The sequence below is a fragment of the Drosophila gunungcola genome (genome assembly GCF_025200985.1).
Source record: "Drosophila gunungcola strain Sukarami chromosome 2R unlocalized genomic scaffold, Dgunungcola_SK_2 000013F, whole genome shotgun sequence".
NCBI lineage: Eukaryota > Metazoa > Arthropoda > Insecta > Diptera > Drosophilidae > Drosophila > Drosophila gunungcola.
The window spans coordinates 40,597-63,186 of NW_026453171.1; the positions used below are offsets into that span (position 1 = coordinate 40,597).

General features: G+C 39.5%; 4 protein-coding genes across 8 annotated transcripts; 3 read left to right on the forward strand and 1 right to left on the reverse strand.

Moving 5' to 3' along the window:
- The first annotated feature begins 1,739 nt into the window (after window positions 1-1,739).
- LOC128256161 (protein anachronism) lies at window positions 1,740-11,173 on the forward strand. 3 transcript variants are annotated; one of them, XM_052986294.1, is made up of 5 exons: window positions 1,740-2,307; window positions 7,140-7,528; window positions 8,337-8,603; window positions 9,389-9,461; window positions 10,028-11,173. In XM_052986294.1, the coding sequence occupies exons 1-5, from the start codon at window positions 2,012-2,014 to the stop codon at window positions 10,428-10,430; spliced, it is 1,428 nt and encodes a 475-aa protein (XP_052842254.1). In that variant the 5' UTR covers window positions 1,740-2,011; the 3' UTR covers window positions 10,431-11,173. The 3 variants fall into 3 exon arrangements, with proteins under 3 accessions (XP_052842254.1, XP_052842255.1, XP_052842256.1); XM_052986295.1 differs by having other exon boundaries at window positions 7,140-7,519; XM_052986296.1 differs by having other exon boundaries at window positions 8,337-8,599; window positions 10,028-10,178.
- A 1,197-nt stretch (window positions 11,174-12,370) lies between these two features.
- Window positions 12,371-16,417, forward strand: LOC128256106 (solute carrier family 28 member 3). Its single transcript, XM_052986195.1, has 8 exons — window positions 12,371-12,548; window positions 13,315-13,368; window positions 13,431-13,626; window positions 13,683-13,887; window positions 14,288-15,052; window positions 15,607-15,934; window positions 16,008-16,188; window positions 16,256-16,417. The coding sequence occupies exons 2-8, from the start codon at window positions 13,315-13,317 to the stop codon at window positions 16,339-16,341; spliced, it is 1,815 nt and encodes a 604-aa protein (XP_052842155.1). The 5' UTR covers window positions 12,371-12,548; the 3' UTR covers window positions 16,342-16,417.
- Window positions 16,418-16,435: 18 nt separating this feature from the next.
- LOC128256105 (sodium/nucleoside cotransporter 1) lies at window positions 16,436-19,107 on the forward strand. 2 transcript variants are annotated; one of them, XM_052986194.1, is made up of 6 exons: window positions 16,436-16,652; window positions 16,709-17,039; window positions 17,520-18,284; window positions 18,353-18,680; window positions 18,733-18,913; window positions 18,977-19,107. In XM_052986194.1, the coding sequence occupies exons 1-6, from the start codon at window positions 16,502-16,504 to the stop codon at window positions 18,988-18,990; spliced, it is 1,770 nt and encodes a 589-aa protein (XP_052842154.1). In that variant the 5' UTR covers window positions 16,436-16,501; the 3' UTR covers window positions 18,991-19,107. The 2 variants fall into 2 exon arrangements, with proteins under 2 accessions (XP_052842154.1, XP_052842153.1); XM_052986193.1 differs by having other exon boundaries at window positions 18,733-18,990.
- On the reverse strand, window positions 19,103-22,542 carry LOC128256103 (uncharacterized). 2 transcript variants are annotated; one of them, XM_052986191.1, is made up of 10 exons: window positions 22,204-22,542; window positions 21,980-22,146; window positions 21,810-21,916; window positions 20,898-21,112; window positions 20,690-20,844; window positions 20,527-20,638; window positions 20,323-20,470; window positions 20,099-20,270; window positions 19,743-20,043; window positions 19,103-19,687 (listed from the first exon to the last, which is right to left on the reverse strand). In XM_052986191.1, the coding sequence occupies exons 1-10, from the start codon at window positions 22,453-22,455 to the stop codon at window positions 19,103-19,105; spliced, it is 2,214 nt and encodes a 737-aa protein (XP_052842151.1). In that variant the 5' UTR covers window positions 22,456-22,542. The 2 variants fall into 2 exon arrangements, with proteins under 2 accessions (XP_052842151.1, XP_052842152.1); XM_052986192.1 differs by lacking the exons at window positions 20,898-21,112; window positions 21,810-21,916; window positions 21,980-22,146; window positions 22,204-22,542 and having other exon boundaries at window positions 20,700-20,786.
- Window positions 22,543-22,590: the final 48 nt, after the last annotated feature.

Consider the following 22,590-nt stretch of genomic DNA (forward strand, 5'->3'; position numbering starts at 1 on the left):
CATTTTTTTCCCCCCCTTATCCATGAGCTAGATTATGAATCTGGGCATTTGATGCGATTGCAATTTTACATAACACTCGACGTCTGGACAACCTCCCCCCTCTCGCCGACACTCTATTCAGAGCTTAAACGGTGTGTAGACATATCACATGAATGGACAGCGGGACGCAGCCGAATCCAGACTTTATAAAGTGCTGCGAATTATACAATCATTTTGAAATTCAATTTTGGTCCAGACGAAACGCTGGGAAAGATGTTTAGATGCTACAAAAAATAAATAAATCAAGAACGTCCTTGAAGTCTGGCTGTTTGGATTTCCGTATGCGACGCGAATGAATAATACGGGATAGCGTCAGAACTGTTTGGTATTCCTTAAGCGAAGATAGAAACAATGGATCAAAGGATGGGCTTTCTGGGGTTAATGCCGTACCAGGCACCGCACGCACCTCTAATAGGATATATCCGCCCAATTCACCTTTCAATTGATGGACTACGCACTTTCTGGCCTATCTTCTTGTCAGTTGATTAGTCCACACGCACAAATCCCGGCGACTACTGAAAGTCAAAAGCACAGGCATCATGGATTTTGTGCCACGAAACCCAGAAATGATAACAGACATAGCTGCGGAATCAAAACAATTTGATTAAGTCATACTAATTGTGCGGTCGCCTGTAGAAAATCACTTCAAATTAATCTAATCCCCCACGCACATAATAATAGGAATTACCAGTGCTATTATGAGTATTTGCGGAATTTGTCGGGTTTGATAAGTTCAAAAACAAATTTAGAAGATTGTCAGTGCTTTGAGCTGTTTTTTGGTTTGCTCGATTCGAGTGCTGTTTGAAGTGGCGAGATATTGACACGTTTCTATCGAATAGTTGTATCTGAAAGCAGTTACCTAAGGAAGTCGCCAAACAAACCTAGGTTAGGACCACAAGTATCACTTTTGGGCCCAAAGATAAGCTCCATCTCAGGCACGCAGGCACAATCACAGATACAGATACACCCACACACATACAGACGTCTTCCATATCCACGCATAGCCACTATGCCTATGTCGACGTCAGTTGCGCCGGCAGATCCTCAGGCTGCGTTGATTGGTCGGCCGCGTCGGAGCCGAGCGCCCATCCGAACCGCCAGCCGAAGTGCCCGAGCACTACACTGCGATCTTAAGTCGACTGCGAAGCGGTATCAACTGGAAATACATAACTGCCAAATCGGTTAATATGGTTTTATATTTCAGTGTTATAATAAATGCAAATAAAGCTAAAAAACTATGGTTCAGCATTTTTTATTTTAAGATATTTTTTAAAAATAGTATTTGTCATAGTATTTTATGATATATTTTTCCTAGTGGAGTTATTTGAAGAGTAATATCTCTGTATTAAAATATATCTCCGTTAAAACATGTACATTTTTCAAATCAAAAAAACTCTTATAAGAGTTACAAATTATTATTATTTACGGGCATAAAAACCAGTTTAATTTTAGATTCAAATTAAATGGTTTGTCCTGGCAGCTATTTCTATTGATATTCCAAATCAACAATCGAATCAAATGAGTTAAGACACAATCAAACGATAAGTTAGTTAAAATAAACCAAACCAAACGAATGTAAGGCGCTAGTATTTTCGTGCAGTGTCGGCAGCAACGCAGCGTTTACGACCATAACAAAGTAGATATGCCCCTGCACAACCAAATTTTTTCTTATTTAAGACTAAAAAACCGACTCGCGCAAATCACTTCATACTTGGTTCTTAGAGCGAACACATCAAGAAGCTGAAAAACAGCCAGAAGGCAAAAAAACAAAAATCAAATCACCTACAAGATTATACAAATTCGCCTGCCAGTTTCCAGCTAAAGAGGAACAGATAGCCTTTTAATTGGTGGCAGAGATGCAGTGAAAAATGTGCACAAAATAAACTTAAATACATTTGTGAACTATCCAGTGATTGCTAATTATAAAAGACAACTATTTACCAGTGAAAACAATTAAAAACAGAACGTAAAGATGGCCAGTGCTGTGCGTTGTGAAATGTGCGGAAGGAACGGCATACGAAAGTTAATTTTGGTAGTGGCGTTGGTCATGATGGCCGGCAGCTCGAAGGGCTCTCCCTTCGGTTCATCTTTCTTTATGGAGGGCGTACAGTCAGAGGTTGTGAACCCATTCAACCGCACCATCCTCAACCGCTTCAACCTGACCGAGGAGCAAATCCTGAGCATCCAGAACCGCAGCAATCCGAATATGAGGGACGAGTCTGCCCAGTCCTCCAACAAACAGTATCTGGAGCAAGTCGCCACTCAGCGGTAAGTGCCAAAACACCTCCCAATTGTCAAAACAATCTCTGTCAATCACTGTCACGCCTCGCCCCAGAATAGAAACCCCTCTTCCCAAATAGAAATCTAAATAGAAAAGTGTTTTACTCAAACAAATGACCGGCTGAAAAAATGTTTAACCAAAAAGTATAAAAAGTGGGTATATTGTATACAAACATTCCAAACAGTGCACTTGGCAATAAAATGCCCAATCAGTTTCGGAAATACTTTGTGTGTAAACACGGTTTTCTGCTGCCAATTTTCAAAAATATTTGACGTCTGTTAAGTGAGAAATTTGTCCAAACACAGGCCAATTTCACTCAAGGCTAAAAACATTTGTGCAACTCGCCGTTCTGGCCAAGCACCCCAAAAAATCTATAGCGCCGTACTTATTCGAGTATATTTTTAAAAGTACATTGTACACACTTTGCTTCATTTGGTTTATCTTCAACACGATTTCTCCCCATGCAAACTGATTCGGCGAATTAATAAAAATAAGTTATGAAAATTAATACTTTCCCATGAGATTTTCCACATGTGCACTCGATTATTATTTATTTATTGATTGAACGCTTCACTAAATGCATGATGTTCTTACAAAAAGTCATAAATGTAATGGCCTCGCTTAGCAGACCGAAACTTATGATCAATAAATTATTTTAGCTATACACGAGAAGCGTGCCCACAAATTGCGTCTTTTGTTGGTAATCATAGGAAAACTAGAGTGATTTTTTAATAGTAATTTAAATTAAATTAAACCTTTTAGACAGTTTTTGAATTAGGAAAAGGATTATCTTCTTTTTTGCGAAATATTTTGAAAAAATATAATAATTTTAATTAGAAATGTATTTATATTTCTTGATTTCCTTAGTCTTTAATCAATTGTTTGTAGCCAATCCTTCAAGCTTAAAGCAAAAATAAAATACTATTTAAACATATATTAACTAGTTAATTTTAGAATATCTTATGGGTAATAATTTTATTTACATTTTGGTAAACCTTTTCGACCGTAATACCCTGGGTCACAAAATATCAAAGAGATCAAAATACTTATACTTCCATGTAGTGATGAACTTGAAACGTCACTTAGAATTAAACGACACGAACTTAATTCGTTAAAAGATTATTAACCAGCTATCTTTTCTTAGATTATAATTCAAAAAACATTTTAAGCAACAATGTTTAAAGTTACAAACCCAGCGACTCAGTTGTCTTTAAAAAAGCTTTTAAGACCTTTTAAGTAACAATTTGACCACTCAAAATCAATTAGATCAGAGTGTCGAGGGCCTGGCAGCCCCAGATCCATCAATGGTATCTGTTGTATCCATCAGATACTGTAGTGCAACTGTCGCGACGCCGCTGCACAATGCAGGCTGCATCGAATTCCGTCGGCGACGGCGGCGACCTCTGTCTCTTTGTATCTCTGTGTGTCCCTCGATGTGCCCGCGGATGTCTGGCACATGTCTGGGAGCAGTCTGGGCCATGTCTAGCTATCCGGCTCCGAATCCGTCTCCGTCTCCGGCTGAGTCTCCGGCTCTCCGGTAATGAACTTTTTGTAGGTCGTTGCTATGCGAGGCGGGCGTTCGTGGGGGCCAACAGCTGATATCTAAATTGTTTCATCTTATTTGATTGCTTTGGCAGAGTTCCGCACAGACGGCAAACAAAAAAGCACAAAAACACAAAAAGGCAAAAAGGCAAAACTTATGACGTATGAGTAATATCGGGACAGCAGACATGTCTGCCCCCAGCAACTGGCGCAATGGTGCAATGCAAACAGTTGTAGGCGTGTGCATTTATACTGACTGCAGTTCGCTGTTGGTTGCATGATAATGAAGTGCAGCCGGCGAGACACTGTCTAGCCGTTGTTGCTACTGTTGCTGTCGCTTCTGTTGCTGTTGCTATTGCTGTTGTGTTGCTACTGGTGTTGCTGCTGCCGCTGCTGCTGTGGCCAAAGGCAACGGACTGCAAGACTGCAAAACCGCAAACGCAGACACTGAGGCGATGTATTCAGAGATGTCTGCCCCAAGCAAATGGAGGCCAATGCAAATTTTCTCCTTCCTGCCCCAAGGCACCTGCCCCTCAGATGGAACCCTGCCTCTGCGCATGCGTGACTCACGCATGAAAAGAAATAGTATCCACAACCGGCAGAACATCTACGGTAGCATCAACATCACACCGAAAAAATAGTTATTTTGATCCCCAAAAACCCAAACATTTCTTCTTTTAATTTTAAATGACAAAAACCACAAGGAAATTTAAAAAAGCTTAAGATAGGAAGGACAACAATTTAAACCAAATTTTAATATATAAAAATTTTTATCAACAATTACTTATTTAATAATTTCCTATGCTGGAACTTTTTGAACACTAAATCCAAATCTTCTTAAAATTTTGTTTTAATTTTATGTGTTCATATAATGCGTTTTTATAACTTTTAAATGTCATAGGTATCGCCATATAAATTCTTTTAAATGATTTTAAAAAATTCAATATAGTAAAGCAAAAGCAACTACAAAAACTAAAATCATTTCTGTTTTTTTAATATAAGATATAAAAATGACTGAGCTTTTTAGCGTGCATCATTAAAAAACAATATTAAAAGGACCTCAAAAACCAACTCATTCGGCTAAAAAAAATTTTTTGTAATATCGAGTGCTCTGTAATATTCAAGCACTTTGGACACGAAAGAGATCAGATTGACCCCGATTTTGTGTGATTTTTTTCGGTGCAGCATCTAGGCCGGCAGACAGGCTGCAAGCAAACAACAAGCGGACGGAAAGACCGTCTGTCTGACAGACTGACATTCTGTCTAGACGGTGGCCAGACAGACGGCACGACTCAACGAGTTTTCAAGTTCATGCCACACAGCCAGCTCCAGACGACTCCGCTTTCAGGCATTCCTTGGCCAGCCCAGCTAGCCAGTTAGCCAACTAGCCAGACAGATTCGATTCGATGCGATCACAACGTAAACATAAACAAGAACCGATAATCAGCCACGGGCCATTTGACTCGATTCGCCTCGACTTGGTTCAGTTTCGGTGGAGTGCAAAAGACGGAAAGACTGGAAGACTGACTGTCAGCGGCGACCGTGTTTCATAATTATTTTTTGGCTAGACAAAATGCGCCGCGGGCACACCGAAAGCCAAAAGCCAAAAGCCAAAACAATTAATCAGTTATTTTCTTGATCTTTTTGTGCATTTCGTGTGGGGAAAATAAAAGCGAAACGTCAAGCGCGTCTCAATTACCGATCCAGACGCATACAATTGTCCAATTTTCTGGCGAGTGAGTGTGTCCAGATTAGATCATAGCTAACTAACTATTGTTGTCTGCCCGGCTCCCGATGATAGTGCACTTTAAGAAATTATCATAAGATTATCACAAATTTTGAGGCTAAATAAACTTTGGAACTTTGGGTTTTAGAACTTAAATCTGTAATTTTAAAAACAAGAGATCTACTACAACTAAAAACAATTTCCTGCATATTACTATTATTTAAAAATCTTTTTAAATTTACTCTTTTCAATGAACGAAATGTCTATAAATGATATAGCTACCGAATTTGCATATAAGCCATACTACTTAATACACAACAATACTACTTAAATAACAATAAACAAAAAACAAAGAGGTTGTTCTTATGCAAAGTTTCTTTAGTTTATACGTTCCAGAGTATTTAGGGAATTTAAAGGTTTAGCTAGGAGCATTTTTTGTTGCTAGGATATTTTTTCTAGTGCTCTGACAAACAGAGGTCTGTCCCGATCTCAATGGGTTTTTAAGTGACACGGTGCTGTCATTTGCTCCACTATGTGCACTTAGCTCATAATCAAGTTTAGGAAATAACGCGAATGAACGAATCACGTGAAGGCATTTAATCAGCACTGATGTCTCGGGCCAGTCTCATTTAGTTGTACTGCAAAGAAAAGAAGAAAAATAGTTAAGTAGGATTGTTGTTATTTGAACAAGCAAATGTTGTCAAGATTAGTAGTCAGTTAATCAGTCAGTTACTTAAAAACCAACATGCGTAGTTTATTTTTAAAAACGGTTTATTTGGCCCCCAAATATCGAAAACTAATTATTTTAAGAACTCCAGCAATCTCAGATTTCAAAGGCGACAAGTCCAAAGTAGTTTGATTATCTTGAAAATTGAACTGTTACCTATCAATTGATATAGGTATATATAGAAATAATCGGTATCGGAAATTAGTTTTATTGCCAATCAGTACATCGAACTCTGGCTACCATGCGATTGTGTTTCATGGAAAATAGTTTACTCATTTATGGGTGGTTCCCAAATATTTGGCCTCCGTTCGGTGGCAGTTTAGCAAGTCCGTGGATAAGAACTAGTTTATTCGCTGCGTGTGTTGTTCGCCTAAATTGAATCAAAGATATAAATTCCCGCCAAATGGAAACGAGCACGTTTTCCCCGCTGACCATCTCTTGGCTTTTCTATTTTGAATGTCTGTAACGAAGACCGCGCTCTAATGTCAATTAAGTGAGCCTTACATAAACACTTGAACTAAATTTCCTGGGCCAGACGATGGGGGCATACAAATAGTTTTAAGATGAGCCATGAAATGATGCCAGCTTCTAGTACCCAGCACCCAAAAGCTTAAGGGGTATATTGGAATTATGTAGCAGCTAGTAGCTATAAAGCATTTCCCATCTTATAATTAATTTAAAACATTTGACTTTTCAATAGCTTTTTAAGAACTCAAAAGGATTAATTAACTATCTAGAAAATATTTTATTAATGTTAAAATATTGAAGAGAATAAGGGGTATCGTATAGTCTTAGCAATACATTAATTTCCTATTTTCTTGCAGACTCAACGACATCATCAAGCGGGTACAAAAGGCCATCTCAAACGAGCCCAATGGCAGCGTGTCCAAGGAGAAGGCCGGCTTTCCCATCTGCAATGCAGAGACTACCAATCCGGAGGAATGGCAGTTGGGCAACAACGTGACGCTCCAGTTCGCCAGCAGTGTTTTTATTTCCAACAACGATGACCGTCTGAGCAGCGCCCTGCTCCGCCTCTATAAGACCAATCCCGGCCAGAATCGCGACCAGAATCCCGGCCAGGTACCCGCTCAGCCGGTCAGTACGGAGACGCCAGGCAGCACGGCGCCAAACTGTGCGGAGCAGCTAGCCGTGGGTCCCCAGATCCGGGTCACCGTCTCCATTGTCCTCCAGCAGAGGAAGAAACGTAAGTTAGGTAGGCATCGTTAGAATGTGATTAGAATACCTAAATAAGTATTTACAAGCTATAAGAGAATTATATTTACATATTATACAAATTAGCAGAAACAAACAGAACATTAGTTGTTGATTCCGAATTTGTATTCCGTAATTGTATTATTAACAGCATAAACAATCATATATATATATATATATATATATATATATATATATATATATATATATATACATATATATATATATATATATATATATTTATTGTATTATTTAACATTACATTTTTTTCTAAATAGTGGTTAATATATAAAAATATATTATACAATCAATCTATATAAACTTCGCCTCTTTTGCCCGCTTGCTTCCGTCAGCAAAATGTGTTCATTCTTTAATTAATAACACTGACAAGAAAAATGGAATAGTAAAAATAAATATCCGACTATTGAATTAAAATTGTATACTTAAAATTTAAATTAAAAATAAAATCATAATCTGAATAAGGTTTAAATATAAATTACATTTTCAGATTTTAAAATTAATTTAAAAATAGTCAAATGAAAAATTTTACAATTTTTTTTTACATTTTTCTTATTTAAAATTAATTATATTAATTAAATATTTGTATTCACTACGTTTTTTTTACCAGTGAACTAATATTGATTATATAAACGGGCAATATAATTTAAAATAAATACTTTACAATTGTAATGCTGCTTTAGATAAACTTAAAAAAAAATAGTTTTAGCTCGTTTGGTCGGCATATTAAATTTTAGGATAACTTCTTCCGACTGCGTTAACTGATTTAAATTCTTTTTTTCGATCCACAGAGCGCAAGAAGCGCACCTGCAACACCGCCATGCTGAGCAGCTCCTCCACCGGCTGGGTTGAGATCGACGTGAAGTGCGCCCTCGCCTACTGGGAGCAGCAGCACCGGCAGGAGCAACAGCACCGCCAGCAACTTCGCCAACAGCAGCCGATGCAGCCCCAGTTGATCTCCAGCGTGGTGGGGATTCTGATGATCGAGGTGCACGACGACGAGGAGAATCCGTTGAAGCCGGGGATCTACTTCGAGCCACCCACTTGCGAACAGGCAGGTAAGCGTGTTGTTTGCCATGTCTAACTAACTGGCCCAGGAACGGAGTGGAGGCATCTCTCAGCCTCCCCACCAGTCACTCTCTATCTCACTATCTCACTTTTCATAAGTTCCATTCATCTCGATTGGGACAGGCCTCTTTCCCACCACCGCGTCGATTTGAATTTATTTACATTATCGAAAAGGTCATTACTCAGGCGATTTCGGAGGCCGGACAGCCGGCAGACGTAAATTGAGCCGACCAAAAATAAAAAATCGAAAAAAAGTGTAATTTCAGACAGAATTCCAATATCAGTAGACGTAATCCAACAAATACCTAGTCGTCTGATTGTGCAGTTAAGTCAGCAGAATCTAAGGCTCAATTTACAATTTGTACCAAGCACGTTTACGTTTCCCTTACGAAATGCTTCCGTCCGTATATTTGAATTTCATGAGGTTCGATGGCCAAAGTGGAGCGGAAGTAACGAAAATCTAGAGATCTGTTTAGGATTTATTCATGTCTTGAAATTTATTGCCCTGGATCGGTAAGATACAAACTCGCTGACGAAGAACTTAGTTCAAGGTGCTACTAATCGAAATTACTCATACGCACCGTTGTGCGCAGTGCTCGGCTTTGTTTGTTGTTCAGTTCCTGCGCTTTTTGCTGCGCAAAATTCTTGTCAATGTTGTTGCTGCCGTTGCTATTTTGCATGCCCCTTCATTTGCGCGATTTCCAATTAGCATTGCATGACCTACCATACATTGGAAGCAAATCTTACCGTTTTTTTCGCAACGTGTAATTTGCAGAGATTGCTGTCCCATGGAGCGTTTACCGAACAGAACCGTTTAAGTCTCATCTGGCGAGTTGGCCATTGCCAAGGTAAGTGCCGTTTACGAACTCCCTTATTCGGTTTTTATTAATTTTACACTTTCAATTTGAATTTTGACCGCCAAGCACTGCTTTAAGTAGCTGATCCCCTTAACTGCTTAACACTGCTTGCATATTGATTACATACTGCTTGTATACTGCTTAGCTGAGCTCTGTAAAGTAAAAGTAAAGTTCTTAAGTAAAAAAATTAAAATTTTTTGTAATTAAACAACTTTATTTAATACATTCGTCACTACAAGAAAATTAAAATAATGTTTAACTAGTTTTAGCAATCTTTTTGTACCTAATAAAAGTTGATCAAGAATAACTTTTTGTGAAACAATACATTACAAAAAAATATCTTAGATATCTTTTGATATAACAGCCACTAAAAGAGTTAATCACCAAATTCAAAAACAAATCTATAAATCTATATACATATGGAAAATTTTAATTCATTAACTTACTCTTACAATTTTAGATCAGTAAATACATAAAGAAAACTCGAAATATGAAAAATCAATAAGAACCTATCTTTGGTTTATTTATTATAACAAATGAACTTGTATTTTCCACAGAAAACCAAGGTTAGACATTCTCTTCAACGGCAGCAACTCCATGAAGAGCATTCACAACACCCCCAAGAGCAGAACGTACATCGAATCCACCACATCCAACTCACCCACGATCGATAACCAGCTGGACGAGAGCGGCGAATACGAGAGCCAGCAGCGGGATCGCGTCCACCTGCACCACCGACGCCACCACCACAGTCACCAATCGAATTCCGAATCCGCCGAAATCGAGGCTGAGGAGCTGATGTCCTCGGCGAGCGACAGCGAACAGCAGATGGAGCCCGTCTCAAACCACCACCGACATCGGAGTGGCCACCACCATCATCCGCACCAGCTGCACCAGCATCACCACCATCAGCGCCACCACCCCAAGCACCATAAGATTCCCACCCACCCGCAGGAATAGATGATCGGGAATCATCCATAGACCCCTTAAACCTTCTCTCTCACCCTCACTCATGCTGGTCTTATAATTATTTCTTGTTTTGTATTTGTAACTTTAGGGCCAGTTGACTTAATTAGTTTTTAGTTGATCGGTATATTGGTATCTCCTGCCGCGTAACCTTATTTAAATTATATTTTAAATTTCGTTGTAAGATAAGTGCATAATTTCGGTCGAAATTCGATTTTAATTTTAAAATCTCTCTTATATTAGAAGCCTGTGATTTAGATGTGGTTGAATTCGCACATATTTTGCTACGAAAATTGTTAGAAACTCAAGAAGGAAAGCAAGCCCGGAAAACGTTAAATACAAATTTAAGTAACATATTTAGATGGTAAACTAAATTAACCAATGCCTTATCGGAGCATTACAATCCCAGACTTCTGCACAATCCACTCGAAAACCAGCAAGCCAAGGACGAACCAAATCGAGCATTTTCGATTCCATTGATAAGCGCTTATAGTCCCGGAATAAAGTTTTGTTATACAAATAAGTCATTAGGTTAAAAGTGCCTTCCTGCTAGCAACGGAGCACCACGACGAGCAGCCCTAAATCTCAAAATTGACTCATTGGAAATCATTGTTCTGTTTTGTTTATAAGATTTTATAAGATCCGCATTTTCATTAAGTCAAACTGCTATCGATGCATAATCCTCCACCTCCATCCTAACTAAGTACATTGGTGTAGTTTTGCAATGAAAAATAAATATATTAATAAATATAAGTCGCAAGCGTTAAAAGTTGCGAATTAAATATGAAGCGAGTTGACTACCGATTTACTTATGTTATCCCCCTTTTGGATTAGATTGGAACACGAGGGGCTCGGCGATAAGATATGTTTCTTATTCTTATAAAATCCAACAGAACTGCGATTAGAAATCTTTTTCAACTTTGCACTTGACTATTTATGGCTCTCAGCGATTGGCCAATCAATTGTGACATTTTTGTAATCGCTGCTGCCTTCGACCAACAGTAATGATGCCCCAGACCTCTATCAATGAGTGGGTGATGTTCGACTTCAAATCGCCGTAGCCCAGTAAGTATACCTCCTCACAATCGCAATCAGATTCCTCAAACGTCATCGCTATCGTTTGCAATCTGCGGAGAGGTTTATGGTCCCTGCTGGAAGTTATCTCGCACAGATATCGACATAGATCGCATGCCGAGCACCTCTCTTTTTCAACAAACAGCTGATAAACAGTGTATGTCATCCAAATTGGCTATTCAACGCTACACTGCCATGTAGCAGGTGTACTCCACTTAATTGTCGAGATATACAGAGAGAAAATAATAATTGTACTTTAAATGTGCGGGGAAAATCAGAGGGAAAAATAACTTTTGAAAATCCTATTTTTAAAAGTGCAAAGGCCTAAAAAATCTGTCCTAATTCTTCTTAATTTTATACATTAACCAAAGCTGTGATGTGTAAATCACCTGAATGCATTCGGCTTTATTTTAAGTTGCAACATAATTTGTATAAATTGAGTTGTCACTGTTAAACTAATATTTGTTTGATAATTTCTTCTCTGTGTATTTAAAGCAAATTAACGCCTACCAAAATAAATCCCAGTGTTCGTTTTAAATCGAAACAAAATTGAGTTGGAGCTGTCAAGTACCCATTGCCAGGAATCACTTAAAGCAAATTAAAATCAGCCTAAACATGAATTTTGAGAATTTAATAGCAATTAAGGCAAACTGGAGGTTTGCCTTGCTCCCAACTGGTAGGATCTCTTTTAATCGGCAAGGCCAAATGATACCAAGATATTATAAATCAAAAGATAGGTTTCTAAAGCAAAAAACCAACTTTGCCGATCCAAACCTGATATGCCCTTATCAAGTACCGTGTATTTGCGATCGTATTAAAAACGCCCTGTCGAAGTTTTTCGAATTTAGTATTGCCGAGAGTTTCAACGAGCTACGATGGCAGTTAGCCGCAAAATTTAGTTACGCTTAGCAGATGCATTAATCAGTCATTTGTATTCGGCCAGTACGCACCGAGAGTAACGACATTGAAAACCCGTTTTGGCCACAACAAGCCGATAGTACTCATTAGATACAAAGCGAAAACAAATATTATAAAAAGGTGAATTAACTGACTTTGCGCGAAATCAAGGCGCTATAATTATATAGACTTTTAAACACAAAGTGATTAATTGTGGTATTTACACACGAGTAAAATCTGTTTGTTTTACTCAAGTTTCCGTTCAAATAAAAATATTCTGTGAACAAACAAGTGTGCTTTCATGAAGAGTTACTTAAGTGCATGCAACACGGGATATATAAGCGTATTCTCAGAATTAGTCGATTATAATTGGGAGCTTTATTAACTTTCACGAGTTTGCTTAAATGTCACCCGATAGTGCTATCAGCACGGTTTCGATTACCTTCTATGGGAAATTCTAACCGAAAGACCTCCCAACGGGGATATATACTATACTGAATTGGATTTACAACCCGCAAATATCAGGAACAATGGTTGAAGTGGTTTATTTACAACCATTGCCTTAACGTTTTTCGTTTATTGACCGGAAATTTATTGAGTGTTGATCCACGTGCTGAATTAAAGCCATTGACTCTGGAAAACCAAGTGCCAAGTATAATAGAAAACTGCAGCCCACGTGCGATATTTTGAAAACGGCTTTTCGCGACTTATCGCTTTCTTTCAAGTGGGCATAAGTTGTCCAACTTGTCGTACCTTGATTACGCTGGCCAAAAGAAAGCTATCTGTAGAATTTGACACTCCATGTACATATCTGCCCACTCGATGGCTGAAATAATTTGATACAGATTATGCCAGATAACGATTACCGCAATTGCAAATAACTAATTGTGGGGTTTTTTCATTGCAGATGTCAGCCGAGTCACCGAAGGGGGCCATTAACAATGGCTACGAACTGGATCATGTAAGATGCATTATGAAACAAAATTTATGGTATTTGGTTTAAACGGTATCAATTTTTCACAGAAAGAACTGGACATAGACGACTCTGCGGAATTCAAGGAACTGCCGCTGGAAAATATTACAGAGGTCGCAAAGGGAAAAGGATATTTAGATAATAACCCGAAAGTTGCTCGTGTTGTGAGGATCTCGCTTTACATTCTGTTGCACCTCGTTGTTGTAGGTTACTTTTCGTATGCCACCTATCACTATCACGACATCAGTGAGTATTTCACCAATTAATCCTTGTTGCCGGAGATAATCTTGTGCCTTACTTAGCCAATTATGAATGTTCCTGGGGAAGCAATAACAAGCTGTGTGGTATTAACTTCTGCACCGGTTATGGAATGCTCTTGCTCCTGCTGGGATTCATATATTTGGGCCTCTTCTATTACTACATTTTCAAGCCAATGGTGGGACACAACCTGTACAGAGGCTTTATTCGTCCCTGCTCCAAAAAGTGGCACAGTTTTAGCAGGACCAGGTAAGTTATCTGACCCTGTTCCATAATCACAGTTCCATACAAGGGAAAAGTGACAGAATATAATTTTTAAATTTGTATTTTGAAACAAAAGTGAAACTGAAATTTTTTTAAAATATTGCGAAAGTAATTAAAATTTTGAAAATGATTCGACAAAAAAAAAATAGTCCAAAAATATATTCGCCTAAAATTATTTCAAATTTTTCTTTTGTAACATAAAAAGTTACTAAATAGGTGATAAAGTGAGACAAATTACGAGACCAAGCTGAGACCAAGCCATTGTTATAAAATCTATGATAGAGTGAGAAAAAAATTAAGTTTTTTCACTACAAAATAGAACCGAAAAATGTCCTGCTAAGGAAATAAATTCTTGACACTATTCTTATACCTTTCCTACTTCCAGAGTTGTCTCACTGGCCAGCATTGCATTGCTCCTGGCCCTTTTAACCATCTTCGTGTACTTCGAGACCCGTGACGAGCCGCAGAAGTTGGTGTCCCTGGTGGCGCCCTGCTTCTTCATCCTGTGCGGTTACGTGTTCTCCACAAAGCGGAGCGCCATCAAGTGGCGCGTCGTGATCACCGGGATCACGTGCCAGTTCCTCCTCGGCATCTTCTGCATTCGCTGGGAGGTGGGCCGCAAGATCTTCGAGTGCTTGGGCAACAAGGTGGCCACGTTCCTGGGCTACGCCACCGATGGAGCGCTCTTCGTGTTCGGCGACTACCTAGTGAAAAACAATGTCTTTGCCTTCGCCATCCTTCCGGTGATCTTCTTCTTCAGCTTCTTCATCTCCGTCCTGTACTACTTGGGTACGATGCAGTGGATTGTGATCAAGCTTGGCTGGATCCTGCAGTCGATCCTGGGCACCACCGTCTGTGAGAGCGTCACGGCGGCGGCCAACATCTTCCTGGGCATGTCAGAGAGTCCTCTGCTCATTCGGCCGTACATCAATAAGCTGACCAAGAGCGAAATCCACAGCATCATGGTGTCCGGCTTTGCGACAGTTTCCGGAACGGTGCTGGCGGCCTATCTGTCCTTTGGCGCCTCGGCTGCCCACTTGATAACCTCCTCGGTGATGGCTGCTCCAGCCACACTGGCCATCTCCAAACTCTACATGCCGGAGACGGAGGAGAGTCAGACCTCATCGGACTCGATTGAGCTGGAAAAATCGTAAGTAGTTTGGATCAACAAAGCTTATTTACAAATTAATAGGAGCTTAGAAAGGAAACAATTATTGATGGGAAGAGCAAGGTTTCAAACTTTTTTTTTTCATTTATTTTTATCACATTGTTCACTTCAAAATGCTCAAAAAAATAGAAAAAAAAACCTCTTCGTGATTACCTTGAAAAATTTATCAGCTTCAAAATGCATATATATATGTTTTTTCTAATACGAGTTATGACGGTAACCGAATTATTTTTCTTTAAACGTTTTTTCTTACATTCTTTAAAAATTGTATAATAATATGTAATTAAATTAAAGAAAAAAAAACAAATTTTAAAAACAATACATAAAGAGATTCAAAGGGCTCGGCCGATTCAACTCAATTTTTTTTGTTCAGTCCTTATTAATTGCCAGAAGAAGGTTTTTACGAAAGAACACTTTGGAAAAACCCTTGCTGAATAGGTAGCTTTTTTTATGATATACTACGTTATGCAATTAAAGAAAAATGTATGTTCAAAGTTTAGAAAGCGAACCATAACCCTCCAATTTTCTACATGTAGCCAGGACTCTTCCCTATTGGATGCTGCGTCCAGTGGAGCCAGCAACGCCGTACCAATTGTCCTTGGCATCATCGCCAACATAGTGGCCTTTGTGGCCTTCGTCACCTTCCTCAACGGGATTGTTAGCTGGTTCGGCTTCTTGGTGGGTCTGGACGACATTGACTTCGAGTGGATATTCTCCAAGCTGTTCATCCCGCTCGTCTGGGCGATGGGCGTTCCGGCAGAAGATTGCGACGTCATTGCTAAGGTGGTGGCCACCAAGACCATAATCAACGAATTTGTGGCCTACGAGCGACTGGGTCAATACATCGAAAATAACGAAATCACCGTAAGTTCACTGCAATCGCCCGATTCAATTATGGGGACCTATGGGGAAACTAAAACGCATTGAACTATTGCAGGCCCGTAGCGCTGGAATTGCCACGTTCGCCATCTGTGGCTTCGCCAATCCCAGTTCCTTGGGCATCCTCATCGGATCCCTCAGTGCCATGGCGCCTCATCGTCGCTCCACCATCACTGCGGTGGCCTTCCGAGCCTTTGTGGTGGGAAGCATCGTCTGCTTCGTGTCAGCCAGTTTTGCAGGTTAGTAGATCGATTACTAAAATACTCAAGAATTATCATTAATTGTATTTATTTGTATTTTTTGTAGGCATCCTTATACAAGAAGAGGATGAGCGGGTGAGCTACAACAGGATATTCGAGAAATTGGGTCGTAAAAATGCCACTGAGTTTTAGTTCCTTGCAGTTTTAGATCGTGATAATTAGCTGATCAAAATAAGCAAAATACACAAATTCTTATTTATTAAATAAATATTTTTGATAAGACTATTACTATTTAGGCTTTGGGATGTGAGTCATACATATTTATATTCATTCTGCTCTTATTTTACTCGAAATGGCTGACCCGGCGCCTCCAGCAGAAGAACCGGAGGCGAAGCCTTCTCCATCAAAGACAAAACAAATTACCTATACAGTCATTCATGTTTTACTTCACACAATCTTCATATTGTACTTTATTGGAGCAACAGTCATATTTGTTTTGTATGGTGAGTGTTTTGCACGCCCTAACAAGTATGAAATTACTTATCCAAGGGGGGTATAGACAAGGAATCCGATGATTGCGTGCCACCTGAGAGTCCCGCCAAAGAAACCACGGAAACGGTAGGAAACTCATCAGAACTAGAACCAGTGACCACAAATGAAACCTCAGCCGAATTCAAAGACAACTTATCTACTCCGGAGAAAGCGTTTACCCCAAAAATTCTGTGTAACATGAACTGGTGCCATGGATACGGATTTCTACTCATATTCTTTGTTTTATTTTATATATTGTGGCTTTACTACTGGGTGTTTAAGCCATTTGTGGGCATCAAGCTATATAATAATTACCTAGAACCAGCCATTGACTTATGGATTAAGTTTAGTCGCACATGGTGAGTGAAAACATGGTTGTAATCTAATGGGAGGAAAACTGCCAAAAAGGGAGTAAACACTTAATTATTTGAACCACTTATATAATGCTTGACCATAAGAACCACAAAGAACGCCAAAAGACTAAGCAATTTAAAACAAGTGAACAGGTAGTTAAGTATTCACTTAAATTATCGCTTTTGGGAAGTTTCTAATTTATTTATAACAACTTTGTAATTATTGCGACCTCCAAGTCCTCAAAACATAAAAAGAACAAGCATTGAAGACGTTTTATACAATATTTCGAATTTAAAATAAATATGACTGAACAATAATATTGAAAACAAATAACTTCTTTAAGATCGATTAATCTATGTTTATCGTTCTATATTTATATTTAACCAAAAAAAAATCGTTGGAGTTTCTAATTAGTTCACTGTTTTAAGGGAGACTCAGAAAAAGTTTTTTAATTGTATGTTCAATTGTAATCATTACAATTATAGGATTGTCTCTGGCGTAATGTTGCTAGTTGTGGTCTCAGTGGCGGTGGCCTACCTCGGTTATGAGTGTCGCTCCGACATCAACAAGGCGATCGGACTGCTGGGACCCTTGTGTTTTATCCTGATAGGATTTGCAGCCTCCAAGCACCACAAAAGAGTGCCGTGGCGCATCGTGACGCACGGGCTCCTGGGCCAACTGCTTCTGGGGATTATCTGCCTGCGGGTCAACATCGGCCAGGCTGTCTTTGAATGCCTCGGGGAGAAGGTGACCAATTTTCTGGCCTACACCCAGGACGGAGCACGCTTCGTGTACGGAGATCGAATCTGCAATGAGTACGTCTTTGCCTTTGCCATACTGGCGGTGGTGTTCTTTTTCAGCGTGATAACCAGCATCATGTACTACCTGGGCTGGATGCAGTTCGTCCTGAGCGTTTTCGGGTTTTTGCTGCAGGCCACGGTGGGAACCACCGTTTGTGAAAGCGTGAATGCGGCGGCCAATGTCTTTCTAAGCATGACCGAGGGGCCTCTGATAATCCGACCGTACATCCCAATACTGACCATAAGCGAGTTGCACACGATCTGCACCTCCGGCTATGCGTCAGTATCAGGATCCGTTTTTGGGGCTTACGTAAGCTTTGGCGCCTCGGCCGCCTTCCTAATCTCGGCCAGCGTGATGGCTGCTCCGGGTGCCCTGGCCTTCTCCAAGCTCTTCTACCCAGAGACTGAGGAGTCGCTGACCAGGTCCGATAACATTAAGCTGGAGAAATCGTAAGACGAACATGCCTTCTATTAAAATCTCTTCTTTTTATCTTTGAAACTCTAATCACCTGGTAAAGGCAGGATGACTCCATTTTGGACGCAGCAGCCGGTGGGGCCGCAGCGGCCCTGTTGATTGTGCTCGGAATCGTGGCGAACATCATTGCCTTCCTGGCCATTGTGTCTTTCCTTAACGCACTAACCGAGTGGACATTCGAGCTAATCGGGCTGCAGGACATAACGCTGCTTTACCTGCTCTCCCAGATGTTTGTCCCAGTCGTATTCGTGATGGGTGTTCCGTGGCACGACTGTCAAGAGATTGGGCGAATCGTGGCCGAGAAATCGCTGATCAATGAGTTTGTCGCTTATAAGCACCTTGGCGAGTTAATGAGGGAAGAAAAGGTCGATGTAGGTATCTATATTACTCCTATAAATTGTAGATCCATTCACCAAATTACAGCCACGGAGTGCGGCAATTGCCACTTTTGCAATTTGCGGATTTGCCAATCCCGGATCACTGGGAATCCTCATCGCTGGGCTTAGTGCAATGGCCCCAACCCGACGACCAGACATTACCAAAGTGGCCGTCCGAGCCTACTTTTCCGGCAGCTTCGTCAGCTTTACATCAGCATCCATTGCAGGTGTGTTTTCATGTAGTTTTCAATTCGTCTGTATTATTATAACGCAAGCACCGGCTTCTCTAGGTATTCTTATTTAGGACTATTTAATTCGCCGTCCTGACTTCAAAAAAACCTATTAAAGACTAATTTGCGACATGTGGATGTGGATGTCCGATCTTAAATTATGAGTATGGAAAACAATGGATAACGCTAAGGTCTTGGTAAAATGCTGCTCAAGTTAGCCAAAACTTTTTTGAGGAGATCCCAATCGGTAGCATCAAAGTCCTCTCTGCTCTGGCTTAATTGAAGGGAGCTCTCATAAATGTCGAGTAGGATTTGCTTGGTCGGTATTTCACTCCGCTTACGTTTCAGGCTAGAAACTAAGCACTTGTGCTCCGAGTTTCGCGTGTAGCTCAATTTACTGACATCAAGTAAACCATCTACTAATGTATCTGCAGTTTTGGGTTTCTGTCGCAAGGCCTGCAGCAACAGCTGTACTTCAGCTTCGATTGAGTGGCGGGCACTAAATGCTTTTAGTTGGGCATCATCGCTGACTTTGCAAGCGTCGATGAATCTTTGTCGGTGCCAGTTGGTGCATCCATTGTCTGGAGATAGTCCCCGTAATATCAGCAACTGGGTGGATTTGTTAGCACTACCCAACAGTTTAAAATAGGTACTAGTGAAGGTCGTACTCTTTTCTAGACTCATTAGTTGCTTGGCCATTTCTGATGTCCGCTGAAACCACTGGGAACAGTCGGTGTTTCTGTGTTTCACCAAAAGTTCTAGAAGAGCAGTCTGTTGATAAAGCAGAAGTTATAATTTTAAGTTTTAAAATACTATTGATACTAACCATTTCATAGTAGACCTCTACTTTTGTGGGGACTGAAGATGAGACACAGTCCAAGCGCTTCAATAATTTTATTCCTATATGTTCGTCTTCAGTAATAACTGCCAAGAGGTGGCGATAATTCCGAATGCTCAAGGCAGGAAGTTCCAGCTTTCCCAGACAGTGAAAATACTTCAGGAAACGCTGCACATGCCATTGGCTGGGATTGTGTGAAAACATGGAATACGAGTTGTTACACTTATTCCAGAATGCCACAGCCTGTTCTATAGCGCTAAGGCTCCAACATTTATTTTCCTCTTTCAAGCTGGAATATAGTTTTATTAATCAAATAAAAGTGCGCCAAATATACCATTACTAACCGATAACACAGCATGAGTATATCAGCACACACTTGGGATGTGATTATATCCTTTTGAAATATGCCAGCACAGAAATAGCTATGCAGTTCTCTGTTGGCCACCAAATAAAGAAGACTACCAAAAGAATCCATTACTTGTTCGTAGCGCTCGGCATTGACAAAGTTGGTGGAATCTGTGGGACCAGCAAATCATATACATAATCGATTTGAATTATGAAGCCTTACCTTTAAACAAATATTCAAAGATTTTCTTAAGGGTTTGACAAGTATTTGGAAGGACAACCGCTTCGTCTGTAGATACAGCAGTTACAAAATCTATGCAAACCTCGAAGTAATCCTCTTCTGGTGGACCAAGAATACTGGATAGTAAATACTAGAGCATAAACTCATGTGTTAAAAAAAATGTCTGATATATTGTTTCTATCTTACCTCTTGACATTCGTCGAATGAGTAAACCAGCTCATACAGTTCCATTATATTTGGTCTCACATACGAAGATATAAGGTGTTGAATATCCTTGTCGGAATAATATGATGATGTACTAAAAAGAAAAATTGTCATAGGAAATGATTCTGAATTTGTCCTAACTTACGCTTCCTCACACATGAACAGATCCATAAGACAAACAGCTACATCCTGGTCAACGTGCGTTGCACTATTACTGAAAATCTGCTGCAACATTAAGAAATAGGCCCTCACGACTTCCATAAACCCTTTTAAATTTTCCGCGGGAACAGTAAGTACATCCTGAAAATCAATTTTTAGTTTTGCAAAGTTTATAAAATCATAGCATAACTTACATTTTCGTAAAGACCCTCCAAATAACCGAGAACCATTTTGCATAGATGCAAAACCGTTTCCTTGAGCCATTGGGGTAATGGTTCGTCCTTGAGATTAACGCACGACATGTAGTGCACGCACATAAAAGTAATTGTCTCGCTTGTCTTTACAGGTAACTCTAGATCCTCAAGTGTTCTTCTTTCGAAATCTGCGATTTCAATTATCCTCTGCATCACTGAAAATTAAAAAAACAGAGAAGATAGGTTTAAGCTGTTTGGCGAACATCCCACCGTATTCGTAACGTTATCCTTAACCGGTAAAACCTAATCAAATCCGGCTCCGAAATATAATTTTTTTTTGCCCAACCGAAACCGTACCCGAAATATATATATATAATAACACAAAAAAATAAGCATGAAACAATGGTTCGGATGTGTCGGAAGGTAAATACTTATAATTTGGGTATATGATGAAAAATATATAAATTAACTCCAAGCTTCTTGAAACTTCAAATTATTTTTTTCGCTTTAATCATTAATTTTTTGCATTAATAGAAAGATTATATCTTTAAAAAAAAAAATGTTAAATTTTTTATTTAATCCGGTTCAATACCGGTAACCACAACTTATTTTGGTACCGTACCGGAACCAAAATAAAAAATTTGAACAAAAACCAAAATCGTAATCGAAATATTTATATTGGTTAGAAACCATAACAGTAACCGAAACCGATATATGATTCGGTTTTAATCCTTAATTATAAATTCTTTTAATTTACACATTTTAATCGATTTCGATCCGAGGTTCGGACTGAATGTCCTTTTCTGGATATTAATACTTATGTCCAAAAGAGTACAAAAATTGCATTCGAAACAGGTCTGATAGAAAGTTTTTAGAAGATAGTTTCACACTTTTTATAGTTTCCCAACTTACAGGGCGTGATGCGAGGGTGGAATGTTTTTGCTTCGGAGGTATTCTCTTTTAGCAGGGAAAGCACTGCTAATTGAAGATCTGCAAGAAGCTGCTGCTCAGTTTCTTTGCTGGATAAAATGTATTATAAATACTGCGTCTTTTATAAAGAGATTTATCTAAACAGAGCTTACCCTTCTCCAAGGATAAAGTCAATCATTGTTAATAGAAGATAGGCAAAGAAGTGCACCAAACGTTCGCCTGCTTTTAGCAAATGATTCCTGGATACGATTAAGAATGCAAGGGTCTCCTTGAAAAGTTTTTTTTGATCGCTGTTAACTCCTTTGGAATGGTCTGACTCCTGGAATAAATCTGAAGTTAATTAAAGGGAACATAGTACGTATGTGACATGACCTACAAGATAAAACCATTGGCACATTTCCTTAACGGCTCGGAGGCAGCACACAGACTCCTCCAGATACGCCTTTAACAATTTACTGATCCACAAGGTCAAGACTTCTATACGATCGGCGGATTTGTTAGCGATACATGCATTAGAGATATTTACTGCCGAATCCACGTCTACTAGCAAGATGATATCCTCCTGGTCTATAGCCTGGAGCTCGCTGAAGGTTAGGGATACAGTCATATTCTCAAATTCTTCAGACATTTTTGCTTTAATTGAAGAAGCTGGATACAAAAACCAATGTGTGTTTACAAAAAGATCGCGCCAACACAGTTAATAGAGGTAAAAGAAAACAACGCCACTACAGCTAATAGAGATGTAATAAACAAACAAGCCGAT

Excerpts from the sequence above, each read along its gene's own strand:
- LOC128256161 (XM_052986294.1), top strand. The coding sequence starts at position 2,012 with ATGGCCAGTGCTGTGCGTTGTGAAATGTGCGGAAGGAACGGCATACGA. Across the intron at positions 2,308-7,139 it reads GAGCAAGTCGCCACTCAGCG|ACTCAACGACATCATCAAGC; the intron begins GTAAGTGCCAAA and ends ATTTTCTTGCAG. Across the intron at positions 7,529-8,336 it reads GAGGAAGAAACGTAAGTTAG|AGCGCAAGAAGCGCACCTGC; the intron begins GTAGGCATCGTT and ends TTCGATCCACAG.
- LOC128256106 (XM_052986195.1), top strand. The coding sequence starts at position 13,315 with ATGTCAGCCGAGTCACCGAAGGGGGCCATTAACAATGGCTACGAACTG. Across the intron at positions 13,888-14,287 it reads CACAGTTTTAGCAGGACCAG|AGTTGTCTCACTGGCCAGCA; the intron begins GTAAGTTATCTG and ends TCCTACTTCCAG. Across the intron at positions 15,053-15,606 it reads TCGATTGAGCTGGAAAAATC|CCAGGACTCTTCCCTATTGG; the intron begins GTAAGTAGTTTG and ends TTCTACATGTAG.
- LOC128256105 (XM_052986193.1), top strand. The coding sequence starts at position 16,502 with ATGGCTGACCCGGCGCCTCCAGCAGAAGAACCGGAGGCGAAGCCTTCT. Across the intron at positions 16,653-16,708 it reads AGTCATATTTGTTTTGTATG|ACAAGGAATCCGATGATTGC; the intron begins GTGAGTGTTTTG and ends AGGGGGGTATAG. Across the intron at positions 17,040-17,519 it reads ATTAAGTTTAGTCGCACATG|GATTGTCTCTGGCGTAATGT; the intron begins GTGAGTGAAAAC and ends TTACAATTATAG.
- LOC128256103 (XM_052986191.1), bottom strand. The coding sequence starts at position 22,455 with ATGTCTGAAGAATTTGAGAATATGACTGTATCCCTAACCTTCAGCGAG. Across the intron at positions 20,845-20,897 it reads TGGAGGGTCTTTACGAAAAT|GATGTACTTACTGTTCCCGC; the intron begins GTAAGTTATGCT and ends ATTGATTTTCAG. Across the intron at positions 20,271-20,322 it reads CTTTGAATATTTGTTTAAAG|ATTCCACCAACTTTGTCAAT; the intron begins GTAAGGCTTCAT and ends CTGGTCCCACAG.